At 31.6% G+C, this 21,541-nt stretch overlaps 2 protein-coding genes across 2 annotated transcripts in view; one reads left to right on the top strand and one right to left on the bottom strand.

Moving 5' to 3' along the window:
* The window catches only part of LOC134272169 (multiple epidermal growth factor-like domains protein 6), an 88,133-nt gene extending 72,909 nt beyond the window's left edge, over nucleotides 1–15,224 (top strand). Inside the window, exons 32-41 of the mRNA XM_062754421.1 lie at nucleotides 9,642–9,779; nucleotides 9,893–10,024; nucleotides 11,758–11,895; nucleotides 12,013–12,144; nucleotides 13,485–13,622; nucleotides 13,843–13,973; nucleotides 14,218–14,355; nucleotides 14,492–14,632; nucleotides 14,710–14,818; nucleotides 14,941–15,224. Coding sequence (XP_062610405.1) covers nucleotides 9,642–9,779; nucleotides 9,893–10,024; nucleotides 11,758–11,895; nucleotides 12,013–12,144; nucleotides 13,485–13,622; nucleotides 13,843–13,973; nucleotides 14,218–14,229 — 821 coding nt within the window. The 3' untranslated portion in view covers nucleotides 14,230–14,355; nucleotides 14,492–14,632; nucleotides 14,710–14,818; nucleotides 14,941–15,224. The remainder of the gene's footprint in view (nucleotides 1–9,641; nucleotides 9,780–9,892; nucleotides 10,025–11,757; nucleotides 11,896–12,012; nucleotides 12,145–13,484; nucleotides 13,623–13,842; nucleotides 13,974–14,217; nucleotides 14,356–14,491; nucleotides 14,633–14,709; nucleotides 14,819–14,940) is intronic.
* A 2,091-nt stretch (nucleotides 15,225–17,315) lies between these two features.
* Nucleotides 17,316–21,284, bottom strand: LOC134272165 (uncharacterized). Its single transcript, XM_062754416.1, has 8 exons — nucleotides 21,083–21,284; nucleotides 20,387–20,552; nucleotides 19,847–20,101; nucleotides 19,435–19,575; nucleotides 19,021–19,161; nucleotides 18,694–18,834; nucleotides 17,712–17,817; nucleotides 17,316–17,589 (listed from the first exon to the last, which is right to left on the bottom strand). Exons 1-8 carry the CDS (start codon nucleotides 21,089–21,091, stop codon nucleotides 17,433–17,435), a joined length of 1,116 nt encoding a protein of 371 aa, XP_062610400.1. The 5' UTR covers nucleotides 21,092–21,284; the 3' UTR covers nucleotides 17,316–17,432.
* Nucleotides 21,285–21,541: the final 257 nt, after the last annotated feature.

Here is a 21,541-nt window from a genome sequence, read left to right as displayed (position 1 = left end):
CTGATTTAAAAGAATTGAGGCCAACTTGCAACTGTATGACAAAGAAGATGGCTTCATTATTTTCATTTTCAAAGTTCCTTAGTTACGTAGCAATTTCGCGCTTTCATTTGCTTATGATGATTAAGCCTCCCAACTAGATACGATACTCACGAGCAGGCCCCCAGTACGAAAAGTTTTTTTTTAAAAGCTAGGCTGCTGGAAATTGAAAGCTACGTTGATAGAATATGAATTTCAACATTTGGGTTTTGAAAAAATGTAAGTGATATGTTGATCATGATGACATCATCAGAAATAAAACATTTTCTGATACGGATAATATTTTTCCGGAATTTTTTTTTTTTTAAATCGATCACTGCTCCTTATTTTATTATTTATTTATCTATTTATTAATTTTTTTGTACAACTAAACCATTCTGCCAGTTTTCCTAATTTCGCTTTTTTTGCAATGAACAATGGGGAAATATCCTTTTTATTTGCATTCGTCCCAGTGTTTGAATGTAAATGCGTGAAATTGGATTCGAAGATTTGTCTGAATGTTTTTCAATGTAATTTGCAAGGTGTTACAGTGTAATCTTATATTAAGAATCAAAGTAAACTAATTTATCTATTTTAATTTTTTTTTCGATGAATTTCTCTTTGCAATATTCAAAATGAAATAAAGTCAAGCTATAAAGGATATTTTCTGTGTGAGGGTATGAAACGAACGTTTTCGTAATTTCAGAATGTGACGAAGGATTCTTTGGCGAGAGTTGCAACATGGCTTGTGGATATTGCAAGAGGTCTGGGCAATGTAGCCCAATAAATGGGACGTGTTTGAATGGATGCCGTCGGGGATACAAAGGACAATTCTGCAACACAGGTAAAAAAAATACACCACTGATCAAAACTATTTTATATAGCCTATATTTCAAGTTTATTATACGATAATAAATTATAAAAAATTACAGTCTCAGTTATATCAGTTCTATGTTAAATGATATTCCTAAACAGTGGATCTTCATTTATCCGGACACCTTGGATCCTTGTCAATTTGCCCGCATATGTGAAGCGTTCGGATTACCAGTTACCAGGTAAACAAGACAAAATGACTTTAAAAAAATTCTATTTCTCTGAAAAGTTGTCCGGAAACTGAAGCATCCAGATATAGGGCGTCCGGATATCTGAAGGTCCACTGTATATGACAACAAAAAATATGAATTTAAAAGATATCAGTTGATGAACTTAGAAGTTATCAGGTCATTTGCGGAATATCAGTGTATTTGTGTTTGTAGACCTACATGTATACATTTATTTACTTTTTTTTTTACATGCAAATGAAATAAATATGCATACGTGTATATTCTTAAGCATGCCCAGATGGATACTTTGGAGAAAGTTGTGTATACAAGTGTAATGATACATGCCAAGAATGTAACAGAATAAACGGCTCCTGTGGAAATAAATGTCATCCTGGCTGGAAAGGAGAATTCTGTCATAAGGGTATTTTTTTTAACTTACAAATGCTTACTTACAAGGGTAATAATGTGTTAACTAACAGACCCGATTTGTTTATCATATTTTTTTCTTTGATTTTTCCTCGACCCATTCTACAAATTGTGTAGTAGCTAAATTGAAAAAAAAAGTATAATGTCGTAAAAATGGCAAATTCACTGTTTGAAAATTTACGTAACTTTTGAATAATACCATAGTTTGTGAATTGACTTGGTATGGGGCTGGCTGTAGTAAGAACTGTGGTAAATGTATGGACAGCGAGACTTGTCATCACGTCACTGGTTCCTGTGTAAATGGTTGTGATTCTGGATATCTTGGAAATAAATGCGACAAAAGTATATAATTTTGAAATTATGTTTTTAAGACTCGCTAGGCTTTTGTACAGATTAATGATATATTTCAGAGCAGTATGTCTTAAAAATATTTTTTCTTTACATCATACAGTGTTTGAATTGATTTTCTTGTAGTTTGTGATTTTGGATTTTTTGGACCTGACTGTAGAAGTGCATGTAGTGCGTTTTGTAAAGTATCACGTGACTGTCATCACGTGACTGGTGCCTGTAATTCGGGCTGTAAAGCTGGTGTACAGGGAGACGAATGTCTACTTGGTAAGTTTATTAAAGAAAATTATATTTACCCCGACCATAACAACAAACTTGATTACAAATGGTATTTTTCTTTCAGTCCAAGACGGCGAAAACGTCTTCAAAATAAAGTTTTATGGCATTCTGTGCGCATTTTGCGCCACTCTTCTTGTTCTTTGTATTAATGTGTTCTACAAAATAATGAAAAGGTAAGAAATTGCGTTTCCGATGTGTTTAGTTTTAAATTAAACATTTCTATTATAGAATGAATTAGTTTAAAATAATTAATTTTCACAGAGAATTTTTTTTTGTTTTGTTTTTCTCTAGGATGATACTTTCTAGATCATTGACTGACACATCTTATGTTGTCGACGACTCTTCCATTCCTCAAAAGGACGATGTGTCTTTAATCAAAAACGACGATCATGCAATAGAATTACATCACAAGAATCAAAACACGACATTGAAATTAGAGTCATCTACTAAATACGACACTAAGCTTTAGGGAGCTTATTAAAATGAGAAAAGATTTGCCAAAGATTAAATGTTGGATTATTATGCCTTATGAATTGTCTACCAATACCACAGGAAAATTTAACATCTGCAGTTTTGTTTCCTCTTTTCTTTTTTCAGTCTCCTTTGTTGATATTACTTTATAATTACTCTATATTAATCAAGGGGTCATATGAATAGATTTCAAGTACAATACATAACAAAGTAAACATTTAAAGAATGAATGTTTTATTTTCTTGTAATAAAATGCTTTCACTTAATGGAAGGCAAAGAGAGAGTTTGATCTTCATATTTTTATACGTGCAGAAAACAGTTTTCCTTACAAAGAAACAAAACAGTTTACGTGGTTCTGTTCTTGTCAAAACCTATTTAAAAACGTCCACGAAAATAAAAAAAAGCCTTAATGTCTAACGTATATTTTCATTTATATTTTGAAAATATTAGTGATACTTCCATAGGAAAGACATCTCAGCATGTAAATTTGGCATATGTGCATAAATAAACAACCGTTTTTTTTTTGTTTTTTTTTTAAATATGATGATATGATTTGAAATATACATTTAAAACCTACAAAAAAATATGCATTGAGACAAGTCTTCACATGAAGCATGCAAGAACAAAAGTTTCATTATGAACCGCTCTCAAAAAAAAAACCTTTGAACAGGACAAGTAACAGGATTTTAATGCACAAATGACCATGCTAAGTGTAAAGCTAAAAATAAGGTAATCAACATTAATGACACTTCTTTTTCAAAAAAATATTCAAGAATGATTAATCTGAAATGTTCGTCGTTATCAATATTAAATTAATATATATATATATACCCAGTCCTATTCTTTTTTTAGATTGGTAGTAAGCGCGATATCTCTTTTTTTTATTGCAATGAAACTATATATAGGTCATGTTCTCAAACATTGTAATAAAATGAAGAAGGGCAAATCATAGAATAAAGAGGCCTGTGATCAACGACCCTCACCTACATAGTGCTGCCGATTACCATCAGCAAATTATGTCACCAATTAATTCCAAGGCAAATATATAGCTTCAACCTGCCCAAAACGTCTCATGGTGTGATCAAATTCTAATCTGAAGTACTTATGATACAAACATTATTTTTTTTTCTTTGGAGGAGACAGGGTAATAAATGTGGATATTTCTTAGATTTTCTTTCCTGGGACTTGGGAAATGAAATAGACTTAGAAACATGTAATACTTCAATAAAATTTCAATTATTGACAAATCACACTCAGTAAAAGATTACAGATGAAAACAATTTTCAGAATGTGCTAACTTGGTGCCTTAAGTGTAATATAGACTTTAGCAAAATATACCAAACCACGTGAATTTAATTGAGAAATGCAAAATGGTAAAAACCAGCCTTTGTGAATTTTCTGATTTTTTTTATCATTTTGTTTTTTCTCAAGAAAGCTGAAAGAGGAGTGTATAAATGATAGAGAGAAAAAAAAAAAGAAAGAAAGAAAGCAAGAGGATCAATGGTAAGGCCCGGGTTCGATTCTCGTTCGGGGCGCCGCGTCAAACCTAAGGCGTAAACATATGCAGTGATTGTTCCTTCGCCAGGCGCACGGCACCAGAGGTGAATATGTCGGTCTTGCTGATATGACCTTTAAAACGTAGGTACTGCTTCGCGGTAGGCGTTGGTACGAGAAAGAACTCTCATTGCTCAACGGCTCTGAGTGCCGAGTTTAGGTCTAAAGAAGAAGAGTCGTTATGGTTTATAATCGGCCCTGTGATTGAATCTGATAAGGGATTTTTCAAAAGGTGTCTACAATGCATATTTTCCTAAACAGTTTAAATTTCTCCAATACCACTTTTAGTTTTAGTTTTAGCGTCAGGAGCCTCTTAAAAATGACATGATATTCCGCAAAAGTCGTGCTTGACGGCATGACGTCGCGATGTAAACATAACGTTATCAATTTTTTATCGGCAACTTTCAAAATTTACATGTTTCAAAATATGTTTAATTTTCATATATATGAAATTTTTTTTCTATATTTCTTTTCTTGTGTGTGTTACAATGTAACTAAATAACCCAATGTTTTATGTAATCCCTGTACTTTTAAAATAGCGATTTTGATTTTTTTTTTTTTTAAGATGCATAAGTCTTTGCTAAATCGTTAATTGCATAAAACGTTTTGGAGAGAATATCTGTGAAGAGTTTATTTTCTTGCTTTATATTAATATATTTATGAATTAAAATTCTGTATAACAATTATAAACACAAAAAAAAATTCTTTATATACATATGCAGTATTTATTAACGCGAAAAAAAAATTATCTTTAACAAATTATAATCGTTTTAATAAGATTACAATTTCACGAAGTAAAGGTACACAGAGATTCGTAAACAATACCATAAACAATACATGTAAAGCAAAAACAAACACATCTTTTCAAGTCCCCCCAGAAGGCTCGGGCACATGGTTGTGTAACTCTTTCATTACATGTAAATACTTGTAGTTAGATTCATATCTTTCAAATATATCCAAGATATAAGAAGTTGTAATAAACGCATCAAGCAAATGAAGGCGATAGAATATAATGATTTGTACATATAATATATATTGTATGAATTTTGTCAGTGATATCAATATTGGAATATCTATGTTCTCATTGTCGTTAAGTTAGACCCGAGAAGTTACCATGTGCATGTAGTGTGTATTAAAATTTTATTATAATTATTTTTGAACAATAAAGAATCTCCGGAATCATTATTCTTTAGTGACGTCGCTGTCGTTTACAACCACATACAGAGATTTCCCAGTTCTGTACCCCATGTCCGAGGAACATCCTCCTGGCGCAAAAATGCCGAAAACCAAACCACACTCGTGTCATGCGCACACATAACCACTACCCTCCTGCCGCTGGTGAGGTGAAGTAAACTAACAGCCATTCGGTCGTCAAAATATTCCTGGGAGAATTCAACACACTCCCTCCCCCTGTCCCCGGAAGCCCTGTTGCAACCGCTACAAATATCATTTAGCATTGTTATGAAACGCTTTATGCCATAAATTATTGCAATTATATTGTACATGCTATTCCACTTAATGATATAATTCTTTCATTAATCGGCGATTTAGCATTTGCGATTTCTACGAACCCCTTCCATCTCAAAGCATCCCCTCCCCACATTATATATTAAACTTATAAATCATTGAACTATATCTGTATCACTCAAAAGTAGTCAATTGCAGGCACGTAACATCAGAGTAAGTTAAGGGAGGGGGTCTCCAACCTTTCACAGACAGTAGTACATGTATATGTGAGTAAAAAAAAATTATACCGAAGAATCAAGACCCCCCCCCCCCCCCCCCCCCAAAAAAAAAAGGAAAGAAAAGTATTTTTTCGAGTTTGAACATTTTCTTTTTTTTTCCTTTTTCTTTTTTTTTTTCAAGATTATTGAGGTGAGTTGATTTTTTTCTCTGACCGCCCCTCCCCCTTTCAAAAACGATGCTACATGTACTTCCCTGAATGAAAAGTAATTTTAAATAGAACATTCATAACGAATCAATTTAATAATCTCAAAATTGTCTGTTATGGGTTCTAAATTAGAAATAAAATGCATTGTTATGTAACAATAGGTGAAAGATATTGTTTTTTTTATTGTAATGATTCGTATCCACTTGGACCTATATGTTACGTAAAAGCAAACTGCACAACTTTCAGTGACCGTGCGAACAAACGATTTTACTTAAGATAAATAAGACCTCAACTAAGAGAGTAAACATCAAAACAAGGGATTTATTGTTTACAAAATTTAATTCTTTCATATCTGTTTCCACATTTCTTGTATTTCTTGAATCGATAGAAGTTCGTTTGTAAGATTTGTAAGCAAGAAAGGCAATAAAGCCATCGAGCAGTGAGGGATCTTTTTCGTGCCAGCAGTGCACCTACTGCCATGTCTCTCTCATATTTGATCTCTCATCATATTTGATCTTTGGACATCGTTTTTAAAAATTGTATGATTTCAATGGTAGGATGTTTTATTTAATGAGAGTCACTTTAATGAATACACTGTGGGACGTGGAGACCGGTCGTGCGGATGAGACCTCTTATTCGAGGTCCTGTGTCGCAGTAGGTGCACTGCTGGCACGAAAATGGTCACTCATTGCTCAATGGCCCTAGGTGCCGAGTAAATGACAGAATTTTCCGTTCTCTATCGGCAAGTGTAGGCGTTTCAATATATCATTGAAAAATTCTCGAGGGGAATTTTAAACAATAGTCTATACAATCAATCTTTAATTGATAATTCAGATGCACCATAGGAATTAATTTTACGATGAATTCATAATGGTCCGGAACCTTCTGTAATATGCAATTTCGAACACTTTAAAAAAAACTAAAAATAAAATTAGGTAATAAAACAAATATTTAATACCTGATCAGTCAATAGACCAGAAAAAGGCATTATATAATCTTATAATATAAAATCTCTAAAAAAAAAGGAGAATTCATTTGATTAGGTAATACTATTTATAATCATTCATATATCTGGCCTTACGATGCTCAATTGTATACATGTACTGCGTGTGTGTGAGTATTTCCAAAAATTATTATATGTATATTAGATACTATAGTATTCCTTCTTGACTATTATATACATTTATAAGTAACAGAGTAGAATGCAGAAATACCAGTCTTACAACATGTTCATATACATTTATTTCTTATCCAGGAATAAAATCACAGATCAAGAATCATTTCTCGGCACATACATGCTCTCTCTCTCTCTCTAGTCTCGACTAATCGACCGAAAAGACTGTTCAAACAAATCTTTTCTCTTCTGTTTACACCCATCAATCCAGCACAGGTACAAGTAATAAGTTGCCTATCTCAGGTATATTATGACGTCATTTTGTTTATGTTTTCGACGTCATCAACACCCGTTTTACCGGTAGTTAATTCGACGTAATTGTAAAAAGAAGTATTCATTGGCAATATATTATTTTTCGTGCTATTAAATGTTGATTATAAAAAAATAAATACATAAATACTTCATGATAAGAGTGATTATTTTGGATTCATCACAGGTTTCATTTTGATATTTCAATGTAATTTACGACTTGTCATGTACAGATAAAACAATAAATTACCTAGGTAACTTTTTTAAAAACACATGCACATTTACTTTTATGAACAATTAGTCGTTGTAATTTTTTTTTTGTTGTGAAAAAAGTACTTATACAATTCATCTTTAAGGAAAGGGTCTTTAGATATTTGTGAAATAAGCATGATGAAGAAAAACGTCATTATTGTCATGATTTATCTTTATCTGCAAAACACAATTTATTAAATTTCGTCATGTCCGCATCTTTGTAAGGTCAAAATTAAACGTTTAAATTAATGATTATGATATAATTTTGCAATTGAAAAAGTTTGGAATACATACTCGAATGCGGACACATTAAAAATTGCGTTTATATACATTGAATATGCATAAAAATGCAGATTTCCGGAATTCTTTCCCGGTTTCGACTTTCGCTGTTACTAATCGCGCGCGCTTTTTGCCAAACTAATACCCAAATCTTAAAGTTAGTGTCCTAAACATATGTTGTTGACCATAAATTAAAAAATTGCTCCACTTTATTTTTTTATATTTTTACAGGGCCAATTATGATAAATAACGACTTTTATTCTTTGAAGCCATTCACTGGCATGTGGTGAAGTGTTTATATGCAGGGTTGCGCAGTTATGCTAAGGCTGTCCGAAGGCTTAAAATGCCTAAAAAATATAAATTTTATTTTGAGCTAGATTTTAATTTCAATATGTTACACTTGTTTGAAATTGCAATGAACTTGAGATAATTGTTTAATCAGGTATTGTAAGAGAGCATTTTTGTGATGTCATGTGTTGAGCATGTGATGGAAATTTATGATATTTTTAAATGTTACACAAAAATTTCTTAGGCACAAGTGCAGAAAGAAATTATTGTGCAAATTTTGTTATATGAATCAATTTATATTGCTCTTTGATACATATAAAGTGCTTGGACAGGTTTAATTTTCACTCATGGAGATAATATTTTACGAGGAATTCAAGTTACCTACAAGAAGGGGGTATTTTCCACTCTTTATCGCAATTTATACAAAAAAAAATGGATAAACTTCACACAACCCCCCAGCAAAATCCATTTAGAGGGCATGTATCTCCTGTTGATACACACAGAATATCTTCAATTTACCCTTATTTATCACTTGTGCCAGTCACATATACCGTACAAGTAGATTTTTTTAGCGAGAATTTAATTTTGGCATTATTAGCGAGGGTGCCGAGATCGCTAAAATTGAATATCGCTCGAAATTAATTGCAATTTATGTTTTATGACTTGTGAATATTATAAAGATTCTGTGGAATGTTTTCCCATAAATGGAACGTGTTTAAATGGTTGTTCCGAGGGATTTGAAGGGCAGTTGTGTAATGAAAGTAAAAAAAAAAAAAAATAAATAAAAAAAAAATACAATGAATTTAAATAAATATTGTAAGATTCTGAAAAAAAAGAATAGCATTTGCAACTTTAAAGAAATGTGTATTTCAAATTTCTTTTCTACTTTTTATTCTGAAGCTTGCATGGAAGGATATTTTGGAGAAAACTGTGTCCACGAGTGTAACAACACATGCAGAGGATGTAACAGAACAAACGGTGTGTGTGAGAATGGATGTCTGCCTGGTTGGAAAGGCGATTATTGTCATCAAGATAAAGGGATTAAATCGATTTTAAAATTTGCCTTTTTGCAATCAACTTTTTAAAAAACATTTCCAGTTCAAAAAAAAAATTAGATAATCAGTGAATGGATTCATTTTTTCTAAGAGGTGAGTGAAACATTGATGAAATGTGACTGAGTGGAAGAGCGTCATTCGGTCATTCTTCCAGATCATGCATTTACCATTCAGTTGTTTTATCCTGTGATTACCGAATAAAAGATATCGAAATCGAAGAATACTAACTCTAGAAAAAATATTAATAAAGTAACCATAATACAAAATAAACACTTTCAGATACATCTTTTTTTTTTGCATTTGATGTTATTTTTTAGTATGTGGAGGCGGATTCTTCGGTAATAACTGCAGTATGCCTTGTGGACACTGTGTAAAATCAGAACAATGTAGTCCTGTCAAAGGGACGTGTATGAACGGTTGTGACGAAGGATATGAAGGGAATTTTTGCAATAAAAGTAAACAATCTTTAATATAAAACAAATATCTTTAAAAAATTTTTTTACAATCCAATTATTTTCCACATATAATTTTGTTGAAAACATTTTGTTTTTACTGCTGTACTTGACAGCCTGCGGAGAAGGAACATTTGGACGGAATTGTTTGGAGACCTGTAAGAGTACATGTTATGGGTGTAACAGAACAAATGGTAAATGTGAAACTGGATGTCATCCAGGATGGAAAGGGGATTACTGCCACAAATGTAAGCTAGTAAATGATTTCACCATTATTTAGAGTTCTCTAAGTTATCATTTCACCATATTTTATATAATATTGTTTCATAATTTCTAAAAAAGCATATAGTCGATGCATGCAATAGTTGAGGAACAGAAAAACCAAACACGGTAACACAAATATAATTTTCAGAAAACCGTAACAACCATCTCTAAGAGAAAATAGGCATTTCAAGCTGGACCATTGTCATAGCTTATTTATAACTCTACAAACTCAACGTCAAGTTATATTATCATAAACTTGCTTGTAAATATATCAAAAATGGTTATATTTTCATTCTTACGGTCTTAAATACAATTTAGGTTATTCAAGTTTAATTTGGCTTTAATTATCTGTACTCACCGTCAATAGAAAGGCAACACCCTAATTTTAGGGGTGAAAATTAAATACGGGATATAACTATGTGCCAAAAAAGTTAGGACATCTTTTACTTTGCCAAATCAGTTATTTAACGGTTGAACGATTTTCATTCCATTACCGGAAGTTGATTTTTAGGCCCCTTTAACAGAAATCAAAAATTAGCATTTTTAATAAAATTATTGTCAATATTTTGGGTTCTCAAGGTTTTGTACTTTTTAATCATAAGTCTTGTACTAAAAGTCCGGAAAAGTATCCTTCTTTCTCTTCCGGATGTGATGCCTGTAATTCCTCAAAGTAACTGAAAGCACGCATTTTCATTGCTAATGTTAAAATTTTCAAAAAAAAAAAAAGAAAAGGAAGAGCTACAGATGAAAACATACACTACATAACCTGTAACATTACATAACATTTAAAGTTTAAATGAAGTATCATTGTTTTGTAAATTTACATTTTACATTTATGTATTCATTCTTAATCTTATCTTTAAACCTTATAAAGTAACACATAACTCTAAAACACCCCCCTTCCGACCATTCAATTAAAACGTGCTAGTCCGCCATGTACAACATAAGCAGCCCAAATTCTACCATGCATTAAGTTTATCAATGTCTCAATCTGAGCGAAATAAGTATTCTTGTCCTTTTTTAAATGCCTGTTTTTCAGATACTGAGGTCGAATTTTCTCTAACATGGTGTAGTGTAGTAACCCTTGGACTTTCGGTCAAGTAACTGTCATTCATGCTTTTGAAACACTTGAGCCCGAAAAGTCGTTATGTTGTGTTAATTTGCGTCTGTATCTCTTTCCTTTTTCTTTATTTTGAAAATTTCCAACATTAGCATTGAAAATGCGAGCTTTCAGTTACTTTGAGGAAATACAGGCATCACATCAGGAATAAAAAAAGGATATTTTTTCCGGACTTTTAGTACAAGACTTATAATTAACAGGTACAAAACCTTAAAACCCAAAATATGTCAATAATTTTATTAAAAATGCTAATTTTTGATTTCTGTTCAGGGAGCTAAAAATCAACTTCCGGTAATGGAATGAAAATCATTCAAACGTTAAATAACTGATTTGGCAAAGTAAAAGATGTCCTAACTTTTTTGGTACATAGTTATATCCCGTATATAATTTTCACCCCTTAAATTAGGGTGTTGCGTTTCTATTGACGGTGAGTATATTTTCCCTTGATAAAGAAGTCAAATTTCTGATCTTTCAATTCTTACGTAAAATAATACTAATTAGCTCGTCTGAAAGAGAAAATTACTTCAACATCATACATTTGAATGTGTTATACTATTCCACACACACAAATAGATGAAAATTCTATTTCATTTTTAGTATGTGATTATGGATTTTTGGGGGAGCAGTGTGAACTGAATTGCGGATACTGCAAACATTTATATGATTGTCACCCAATAAACGGGACGTGTTTGAATCGATGTTTTGCTGGATATGAAGGACAATTTTGCAATAAAAGTATTTTAAACACGTACACTTGTTCATAATTTTCTTATTATATAAATGGGACAGTGTATTAAAATCCGGATAGAAAGCTTTGCAATTACTTTTTCAATATTTTTTTTTATTGTTTAGCCTGCGTAGACGGATACTTTAGAGAAAATTGTGTGTTCAAATGTAACAGTACTTGTAAAGCTTGTAACAGAACCAATGACATTTGTGAGAATGGATGCCTCCCTGGTTGGGAAGGACTGTACTGTCATGAGGGTAAAACAAAATAGTATTTTCACAACTTACTTTTTTTTTATAAATATTTCAACCTCTATTTAAGTCAGTCTCATTAAAATCAGATCCTTTGATCCGCTCACATAGATCGCTACACAAGGATCTGAAGAAACCCCATTCAGGGTCATCTCCTGGTGACCTTCCTAATAAAAATATTCATGAAAATTTTGACCAATCAGAGAGATCGTACAAAAGCGACATTCGGGAAAACGAATATGGAAGTGAAAATAGCTGCGGAGGAGATCTTATCGTTTCGTACAAAACAAAGAGCTAAAAAAAACAAGACAAAAGCAAGTACTTATTATATTACTGTACAGAAAAGACTGTGGTCCTTCTCTTGACAGGCTACAGGAACTAGGTCACGATTTTTCCATTCGTGTATCAACGGGCCTTTCCCCTCTGTAAATGAATTCCGAGATACTTTCCATTTCTCCAAAGTGAACATTTGATTGGATAATTCAAAGGTCACCAGGAGGTGACCCTGAATGGGGTTTCTTCAGATCCTTGTGTAGCGATCTATGTGAGCGGATCAAAGGATCTGATTTTAATCAGAATGTATTTAAGTCAATATCATTCAGAGTGAATGTTTACAACCGATGCATTGGAATAAGAACCAACTTTCAACTAAACTGTATGGCAAGGATGGTGGCTTCAAAATTTTAATCTTCAATGTTCCTTAGTTATGTAGCAATTTCGCGCTTTCGGCTGCATATTGGGGTTACGCTTTCCAACTAGATACGATACTCAAGAGCAGACACCCAGTACGATAATATTTTTTTAAGCCTAGGCTACTGGTAATTGAACGGTATGTTGATGGAATACATGTATGAATATCCACAAGTGGGTTTAATAAATTAAAATGATAAGTTTATAGAGATGACATCGTACAAAATGAAACATTCTATCAAAAAAAAGTTGTAGTGTTGGATCCCATTTTGAAATCGACCTCTATTCCTTATTTTCTCTTTTTGAACAACTATTCCATTTAGCCAGTTTTCTTATTTCCCTTCTGTGCAATGATTATTGGAAAATAAACATTATTGTCCATTCAACCCCTCGTGCATTGTAATTATATAAAAAAAATGGACCAAATAAGTGTACAATGTTTGAATTTAACATCCTGAAAATGGATTTAAACATTTTTAAGAATGTTTCCAAATGTAATTTGGAAGGTGATAATGTCATATTAAGAAAACAAAAATAACTAATTTATCTTTTTTAATCTTTGTGTTTCCATAAATTTGCAATATCAATAATGAAAAGGTCAAGCGATTATTATTTTTTTGTATGCGTGTATGAAATGAAATTTATCCTAATTTCAGAATGTGATGAAGGATTCTTTGGCGTGAATTGTATTATGGCTTGTGGATACTGCAAGAAATCTGCGGATTGTAGCCCAATTAATAGGACGTGTTTGAATGGATGCTCTCGGGGATATAAAGGACAACTTTGCAAGACAAGTAATGAAAACCACCGACCATTTATATATTTATAAATTATATAATTGATGTTTTTTTTCTAAGAATTAATTTTAAAAATGGTATTCTCATTTATTTTTAATCTCAATTAACTGACTAACTGAATATTGGTTTATCTGAGTTTGCAGCCGCCTTCATGTAAATATATCTTTAAGTTTTCAAAAAAAAATGCATCTGAAATAAATACACATATCTTCTTAAGCGTGCCAAGATGGATACATTGGAGAAGATTGTGTATACAAGTGTAATGATACATGTCAAGAATGTAACAGAATAAATGGTTCCTGTGGAAATAAATGTCATCCTGGTTGGAAGGAGAATTCTGTCATGAGGGTAAATATCTTTTTATTACTTACAATTGTTTGCATGAAAGTGTTTAGGTCAATGGGTAAAAATTGGATAAGAATGTGATAACCTACAGACCCGATTTGTTGAACATACCTATTTTCTTTGATTTCCTCTAGACTAAATCTAGAAATTGTATACCAGTGAAAGTAAACTAAAAAGTATTATCTCGAACAAAAGATGATATGGTCATTACTTTAACATGCATATAACTTTATAAATAATATCGTAGTGTGTGATTTGAATTGGTTTGGAGAAGGTTGTAACAAATCTTGTGGAAAATGTACGGACAGCGGATCTTGTTATCATATCAACGGTTCCTGTGTAAATGGTTGTGACGCTGGATATCATGGAAATAAATTTGATAAACGTAAATAACTTTGAAATTCTACTTTTTTAATCTCTCGATACTGTTGTATAGTTTTTTTTTGATATTTCCGAGAAGTATGTCTTAAAGATATTTTGCTTTATGTGATCAATCAGTGTTTGAATCGGTTTTCTTGTAGTTTGTGAATTTGGGTTTTATGGTCCTGACTGTAAGAATGCATGCAGTCTGTTTTGTAAAATATCACGTGACTGTCATCACGTGATTGGTACCTGTAATTATGGCTGTAAAGCTGGAGTACAGGGAAATGAATGTCTACTTGGTAAGTTTTTTAAATTAAATAAAATATATATCCTAACAATAAAATCAAATTGAATATAAAGAATATTTTTATTACAGTCAAGGACAGTGACAAAGTATCCGAAACAAAATTTTATTGAATTCTGAGCGCGCTTTGCGCCATTCTTCTTATATTTGTTATTTATGCGCTCTACAAAATAAAGAAAAGGTAAGGTAAAGCTTTTTGGATATTTTTTTTTAACATTTTCGACTGAAGATTTCTCTTTACATTCTTTCTTATAACATATTATTTGTTATAATTATTTTTAAGAGAAGTATATGTTTCTGCAGGATGATACTTTCTAGAACATCGACTGGCACCTCTTACTATGTAGACGACTCCATCATTCCTCAAACGGACAGTATGGCTTTGATCAAAAAGGACGATCAACCCATAGAATTAAATCACAATAATCAGAACACTTCGAAATTAAATATATCTACTATCTACGACACAAAATTTTAGGAAGTTTACTTAAATGAGACAATATTTTTCCAAGATTAGATATTACAATTTTATGTCTTATTACATTTCTAGTATAAGCAAATATTACAGAAAAGGGGATGTTCTCTTTGTTTCCTACTTTTTTTTTTTATTATTATTTTCTTTGCTGATATTATTTTTAAACTTTATATACATGTAAGTTTAGGTGTATGATTTCTTTATAATGACTTTACTTTACTAAGTAAACATTAGAAAAAAAACAATGTTTTATTTTCTTGTGATAAAATCATTTCAATTAATTGAAGGCGAAAAAATACGTTTTATATTCTTATCTTCAAACGTACAAAAACATTCGTCCATCAAAAACAGCAAAGGTTTTGTTCTTGTCGAACAAAATTGAATGATAATGCTGTAATCAGTGATTGAACTTCATAAAAGAATAAAAAAAAATATCGATGGCTTATTCCATAATACCACAGCCCACTTTTACAATGCAGTTATACATCTTAATAATTTAGAGAGTACATTTGTTTTTAATAAAGCAACTGAATATATAGAAGCAACATATAATTGTTAGAAAACTGAGGGAAACACTTTAATTCTTTATATTCAGGCCTGCTGAATTACAAATTAGTCCATACCCTTTCTTTTCACAAGATTATTTAGTTTACATTATTTTATCATGTTTCATGTCACTTCATGCATTAGTTTTCCTTTTTGTTTGGGCAAACTTAAATTGTAAACTACCCGTTGATACTTATTGCAGTTGGTAAGATTTTCTATCCTGCACTGGCACAAGATCTAAATATCCCCCTGGCATTGTTAGGTTCTGCGTATGAACCGTCATTATCAGCATGACTAAAAGTAAAGAACTTTTAAAAATTTAGGTAGATAATCTTTTATATCATTACTAAATCAATAAATCAATATATATTGACGACGGATTTTTCCGTTATTTTCCGATCATTACAAGGCGGGTGTGACCGGTTTGCAGGGGATGCTCACTCATCCATAGCACCTGATTCCACCTCTATTGTTTTGAAGGTTTGTGTTTGTCTTGATCCTATTTTGTATTTTTTTAAATTGTTTTATGAACTTCTGATCTTGAATACGGTTTGTTATCTGAATATATTTCATGGACAAAGGTCGATATATTCAGAAGATTTTTTTTTTACGCCCCGTTATAAGGAAACCATTTTTGTATTCATATTACATGTACGCACAATCTGCCAGAATCTTATACATATGGATGTATAGGTGTATAAATAAAAAGTAAAAAAGAAAAAAAGGATATTTTTGTATTCAAAAGTTACAAAATAATTTTTGAACATTACTTCTTTTAGAGATCTGTTATTGGTCAATTTCTTCAGTTCTGATATAAAAACAGTTTCTCCGAAAATTATGTAAAAAGGTGCATGAAATTCTGATAAAGGACCAGTATGAAGTTTGTTAAGTAATTTAACAATCATTCCGAATTTTCAAGGTTCTGCACGTAGTTGTGCCCATTTATGGCAACCGTTTTATCTCTATCTAAAGTATATTTTAGTAAAAAAGTTAAATGGAAATATCGTGTGTGGTTGCATTTAGTTCAGCCAGTCACTCGATATTCGTCACTTTATCTTAAAATGTTTCATTCTGTTTTATTCAGTGTTTAACAATATTGTGAAATACCTGTTTATTAATAAATTTTACGAAAATTTTGAATATTTTATAAAATTGTAATATAAAGTAACCATTTAAAACATCTAGAAACTGCTAAAACTGCAATTTTATTTTATGAATTGTAAGATTTAATTTTAGTTATAACACATGATTTAACATTTTTTTTGTTATAATTGATATGATAGGAAAATGAAATAATTTAGAGCAATGACTAAAATCTCTTCTAGAGTATGAAAGTTAAAAATAGCGTAAAAATAAAATGTCATAATATCCAACCATGATGATAACCTTGTTTTGGGTCAATTAAACTGTAATTAGATTTCTATGTCTTTAAAATAGACAAAATGAAATAAGAGGGGTTTCATATCTTTTTATAGCTTAACAAATCATGTATGAATAATACGCTTTTAATTTATTTCTTGTGTTAACAATATACAAGTTAAGATGATTACAATAAAATTTACGAGATTTTTCAAAAGATAAAAAGTGGTAACAATATAATTATAAATAGTAAGTTAAAACTTTTTTTTTTCAGAACAACAATTCCAAATTGTATAATTGTATTAAATAATTTACAGTTGTGCATTGTAATACGCATTATGATGATGTGTGAGACAATGAAGATAAGGAGATGTCTCATCTGTTCTTTCTGCTCTCAATACAGAAAAATGTGACACTAATATCTAGGGATGTTCTGACCGATCACTCCAAGTTCTTGATACTCGTTTTTCGACGTAGTGATAATCGCGTCATAGTTTTCCCCTTCTGCTTCCATGCTCAAAGTCTTGCTTGTATTATATTTATCAATCGTATGAAATTGTCCAATTCTGCCTCTAAAAGATTGTGAAAAATATGTTGATTTGTATTCGTTAATAAATGTTTAATATTGCACGAGATGCTATCATTTAATATACAGAGCTTATATTTTCATGCATTGCATTGCCTAATAACATACCTCAAACGGATGATGTAAATTATTAGAATCACTATAACAGTAACGGCTATGGAGAAAGCACCGACGAAAATGTATAATGCAAGTTTTCCTTCAACATTTTCCTTAACTGTAAAAGAACGGAAAACATTCCTTTTTCATTTGAGCCGTCTTCCTTTTAAAAAGAAATTAACTTTGTGATCTAAAATTGGAACTTCATTGTTATCTCCTTACATGCCAAAGGATGCCTCAAATCAATTTTATTTTGAAATTATGCTTTTTAAATGTATAAACATATGAGTTAGGGACATAAAGATTGAATGATTGATGATTGCTTCTTTACGCCGAGTTTGCAATATTGCAGCCATATTTCAACGGTTGGAACAAAGAAAACGATCATTACAAAGAGAACATGAGAACATGGCGGGTGTGACCGGTTGGCAGGGGATGCTTACTCGTCCATGACCCCCGGTTCTTCATCTGATGTTTTGAGATCCGTCTTTGCTCTGCTCCTATTTTGTGATGTTAAATGGATTTTGAGCACATATACTGCTCGTTATCTGTACATATTTCATATTCAAAGATACAAGACGTGACAGTTTGTTGTAAGCTGTGTGTTGCATCATGAAGAAAATGTGATAGGATTATATTATAACAAATACTCATATCAGGGAATATTTTCCCTTTGGATTCACGCTAGTAAAATGCCTTATTTTGAAGTTTCGCGAAACATTTGCAATTTCCAGAAAGAGATACCGTAAGTATTGAAACTTAGACAGAAAGAACGGTGTTGAATAATTGTGTAAAATCCATTGAAGTACATAAACTATTTTTTTTGACATCGTCATCAAACGTAATAGATCATCAATCATTCATTTTCTTACATGGATGCTTTTCAATATTTCTTCTATAACATATAGCGAATAGGTTGATTATATTGTTGAGTTTATTTACTTTTCTTATAACTTCAATGATGCCAGATGTATTAATGGATATATTTACCTACCTTGTAGACAATCCATTCCCACCCAGCCACTTTTACAACCTTCTTTACAGGCCCCATTTTCATGATCACAAATACCTGACACGGAACAAAAGGCACTGCACTTCTGCTTACATCCAATTCCATACACCCCGTCTTCACATGCTTATCAAATGAGAAGGGAATTTCCACCGTTTTCCTACCCATTTTTTTCTAGATATTATTCTCAACAAAAAAATTAAATGTAATGTTGAACAGCTTATTGACTTGCTTGATGCATAAACGAGTTTTGATACATTTTAAATACCATCAGTAAAATAAATATAAATAAAAAAAAAGAATGTTTATTACGTAAGTCACATTTTAATCCTTTCCAACCCGCTCTGCAGCCCTCTTGACAAACTCCAGATGTTGAGTTGCAACCTTCAGCGTACAGACAATTTGCACTACAATTCATTTCACAAGTTCTGCCGTACAACCCTAAAGGGCAATCTAAGATCAGAAAATGTGTTCTTATTCATTATGCTTAAAGCTTACATACGCCATGAACACTGTAAAAGTTTGAACCGACTGAATGTACACTGCATGTGAAACCTACTACTGTATACAGGGAAATTTTTGCCCCCGTTTATTTTCGCCCCTTTTGCCCTCTGATTGGGCGAATTTAAAACGGTGCAAAATAGTTCGCAAGTGGAAAAGGGCGAAAATAACACGGGACGAAAATAACCCTGTATACAGTGTATTGTCCTTTTATTAATATCTTACTAGTTCTTGAGTCGCATTCTTGTCCTTGGAAACCAGGATTACATTCATCACAAGCACCTGTCTCTATGTGACAGTAAGGATTTCTACAGTTGCTGGGGCAGGGTATGGAACAGTTAGATGTATAGAAGCCTGCTTTACATCCTTTAATTAAAAAGATAACAGTTAGTTTGTCATCTGAGAAAAAAAAATGATTATTTGTTTTATCAGATCATCAGATACATGTAGTTTTATTAAAGACTCATAAAAATAAAAACTATATTTGTATAAATAGGCAGTATATCATTATATTTCACGTATTTATATGTAAAATTTGATATATTGAAAAAGTTCTGCTGCTTATTTTGATATTTATACAATTTTCTTTCATGCATAAAATGGTTATTAATACCATTTGATATGAAAAGGAACATACCAAATACTTCAACTTCACATAGTTCGTTGAATGCATATTGTGAAAACTGACTGGCGTACTTTGAGCTCTGTGGTCTCTCATTATAATAAATGACGTACTGACCATGTATAAGACAAGTAATGTTGATTACAGCTGGTATAGTGTAGACGTTGTAGATGGTGTCGTGGAAACAGATATGACCATCATGTTTGTTTGTTGTGTTTGATATATAAATATAAAACCCCATGAATCGTGAGGTCAATTCGTTCGTCGCACCTAAAATAAGCATTTGGAAAATCAATAATCTAGAACTGATGAACAATTAACTAATAAGGCAACAAATATACATCATATGTCATTTTTTATAATAACGAGAATGAGATAATAAAAATGAGGAACTATGAAAATCTCAACGCGAGGATGTTATGTTGCTGGATTATATGTAATGTTAAAACATTATAATTAGTATCAAACATGTGCTTCATGGATGGAGCTCGTAAATTAATCAAAATTTAAATATCAAAATGTGGTATAAAAGAGGAGTTATAAAATATTCCTTACCCCATGCTAAATTATCAGTCCTATAGTATATCCGGATATGATGGATACTAAAGACTGATCTTAAGTTTACCCACCACGTAGCTGAACTCTTTGAAAGATTAGATATGGTACACTGCCCTTTCCAGGCTCGAAGATCATACTTCATTCCATCGACAGCATTACTAGACTGGAATGTTTTATTCATAATATATGGATATGCTTGCCAAGTTGGTTTATTTAAAGCCAGATTTTCTACATAGAGAAGAAATAAATATCTATCAAGAATATGACATTAAGATCGGAATGTTTTAAATAAATACGATGATAGCTTAAAAATGATAACTTATAACATTATTTTTTTTGATATGTACAGATTTCGTGCAGAGATAAAAAAAAAAAAAAGAAGCAGTATTTTTAGGCGAAAATACTTAAAGCAATAGAATCGGTCAAAGATGAGATGTCTCAACAGATGATAAACCAATTAATTACAATGCCAGTAAGTTTGAAATCATCCCATTTGTATATAGATAGAACAATAAAATATAAGTCAACTTTACCATTCAATCAAAAATAATATTTCATTTTGATTAGATTAAGATTTGAATTCAAATATTTTCATGGGAGTGATATTTTTTCTGTTCGTATTGGAACTTGATCATGAAAAAAATGCATTTAGTTACAAATAAAAGAAAAAGGGTTCGATAAAATTAAGCATACCATATGCATATCCAAAAGAAATTTGCGTGATGCTTAAAATCCGGCAAAGGCACAGAAACATAGTGGTTACGAGTGGAATGTTATTTTAAAAAGAAATAAATGTTCATAATTCAGCATAGAATCTTCACATTAACTCTGCTGGTCACTCCACTTATGGTAATGCATACGAAATGCATATTCTAATCTAATAAGCCCCGTTGCATAAAAAAGTAGTGAGGGGAAATTTTTAAAACCTAAATCACAAAAGGGTGTAAACGAATCATGCACAGATGTGTTTTTAATAAAAACATTATTATATGTTTTCCATTGCACAAGTTCAAAACATGAAATAATACATATAATAAAGAGGGAAGTTTTTTTTTCTTCTTCTTGAAATAAGGTAGCAAATCAGGCAACTTTTAAATGCAGTGCAAACTAACCTATTTTGTGTTGCGTAATTAATGAAAAAAAATAAAATTA

Source organism: Saccostrea cucullata, unplaced genomic scaffold (assembly GCF_032062105.1).
Source record: "Saccostrea cucullata isolate Sc308-1 unplaced genomic scaffold, CSIRO_AGI_Scuc_v1 ctg2042, whole genome shotgun sequence".
Taxonomy (NCBI): Eukaryota; Metazoa; Mollusca; class Bivalvia; order Ostreida; family Ostreidae; genus Saccostrea; species Saccostrea cuccullata.
This window is presented reverse-complemented; position numbering and strand designations above follow the sequence as displayed.

Bases quoted from the DNA above. Each gene is read 5' to 3' on its own strand.
- LOC134272165 (XM_062754416.1), bottom strand. The intron at 19,162-19,434 runs GTAAGATATTAA...TTCTGATCTTAG, and splicing joins AGAATGCGACTCAAGAACTA to ATTGCCCTTTAGGGTTGTAC. The intron at 17,818-18,693 runs GTAGGTAAATAT...GTTCTTTTACAG, and splicing joins GGGAATGGATTGTCTACAAG to TTAAGGAAAATGTTGAAGGA.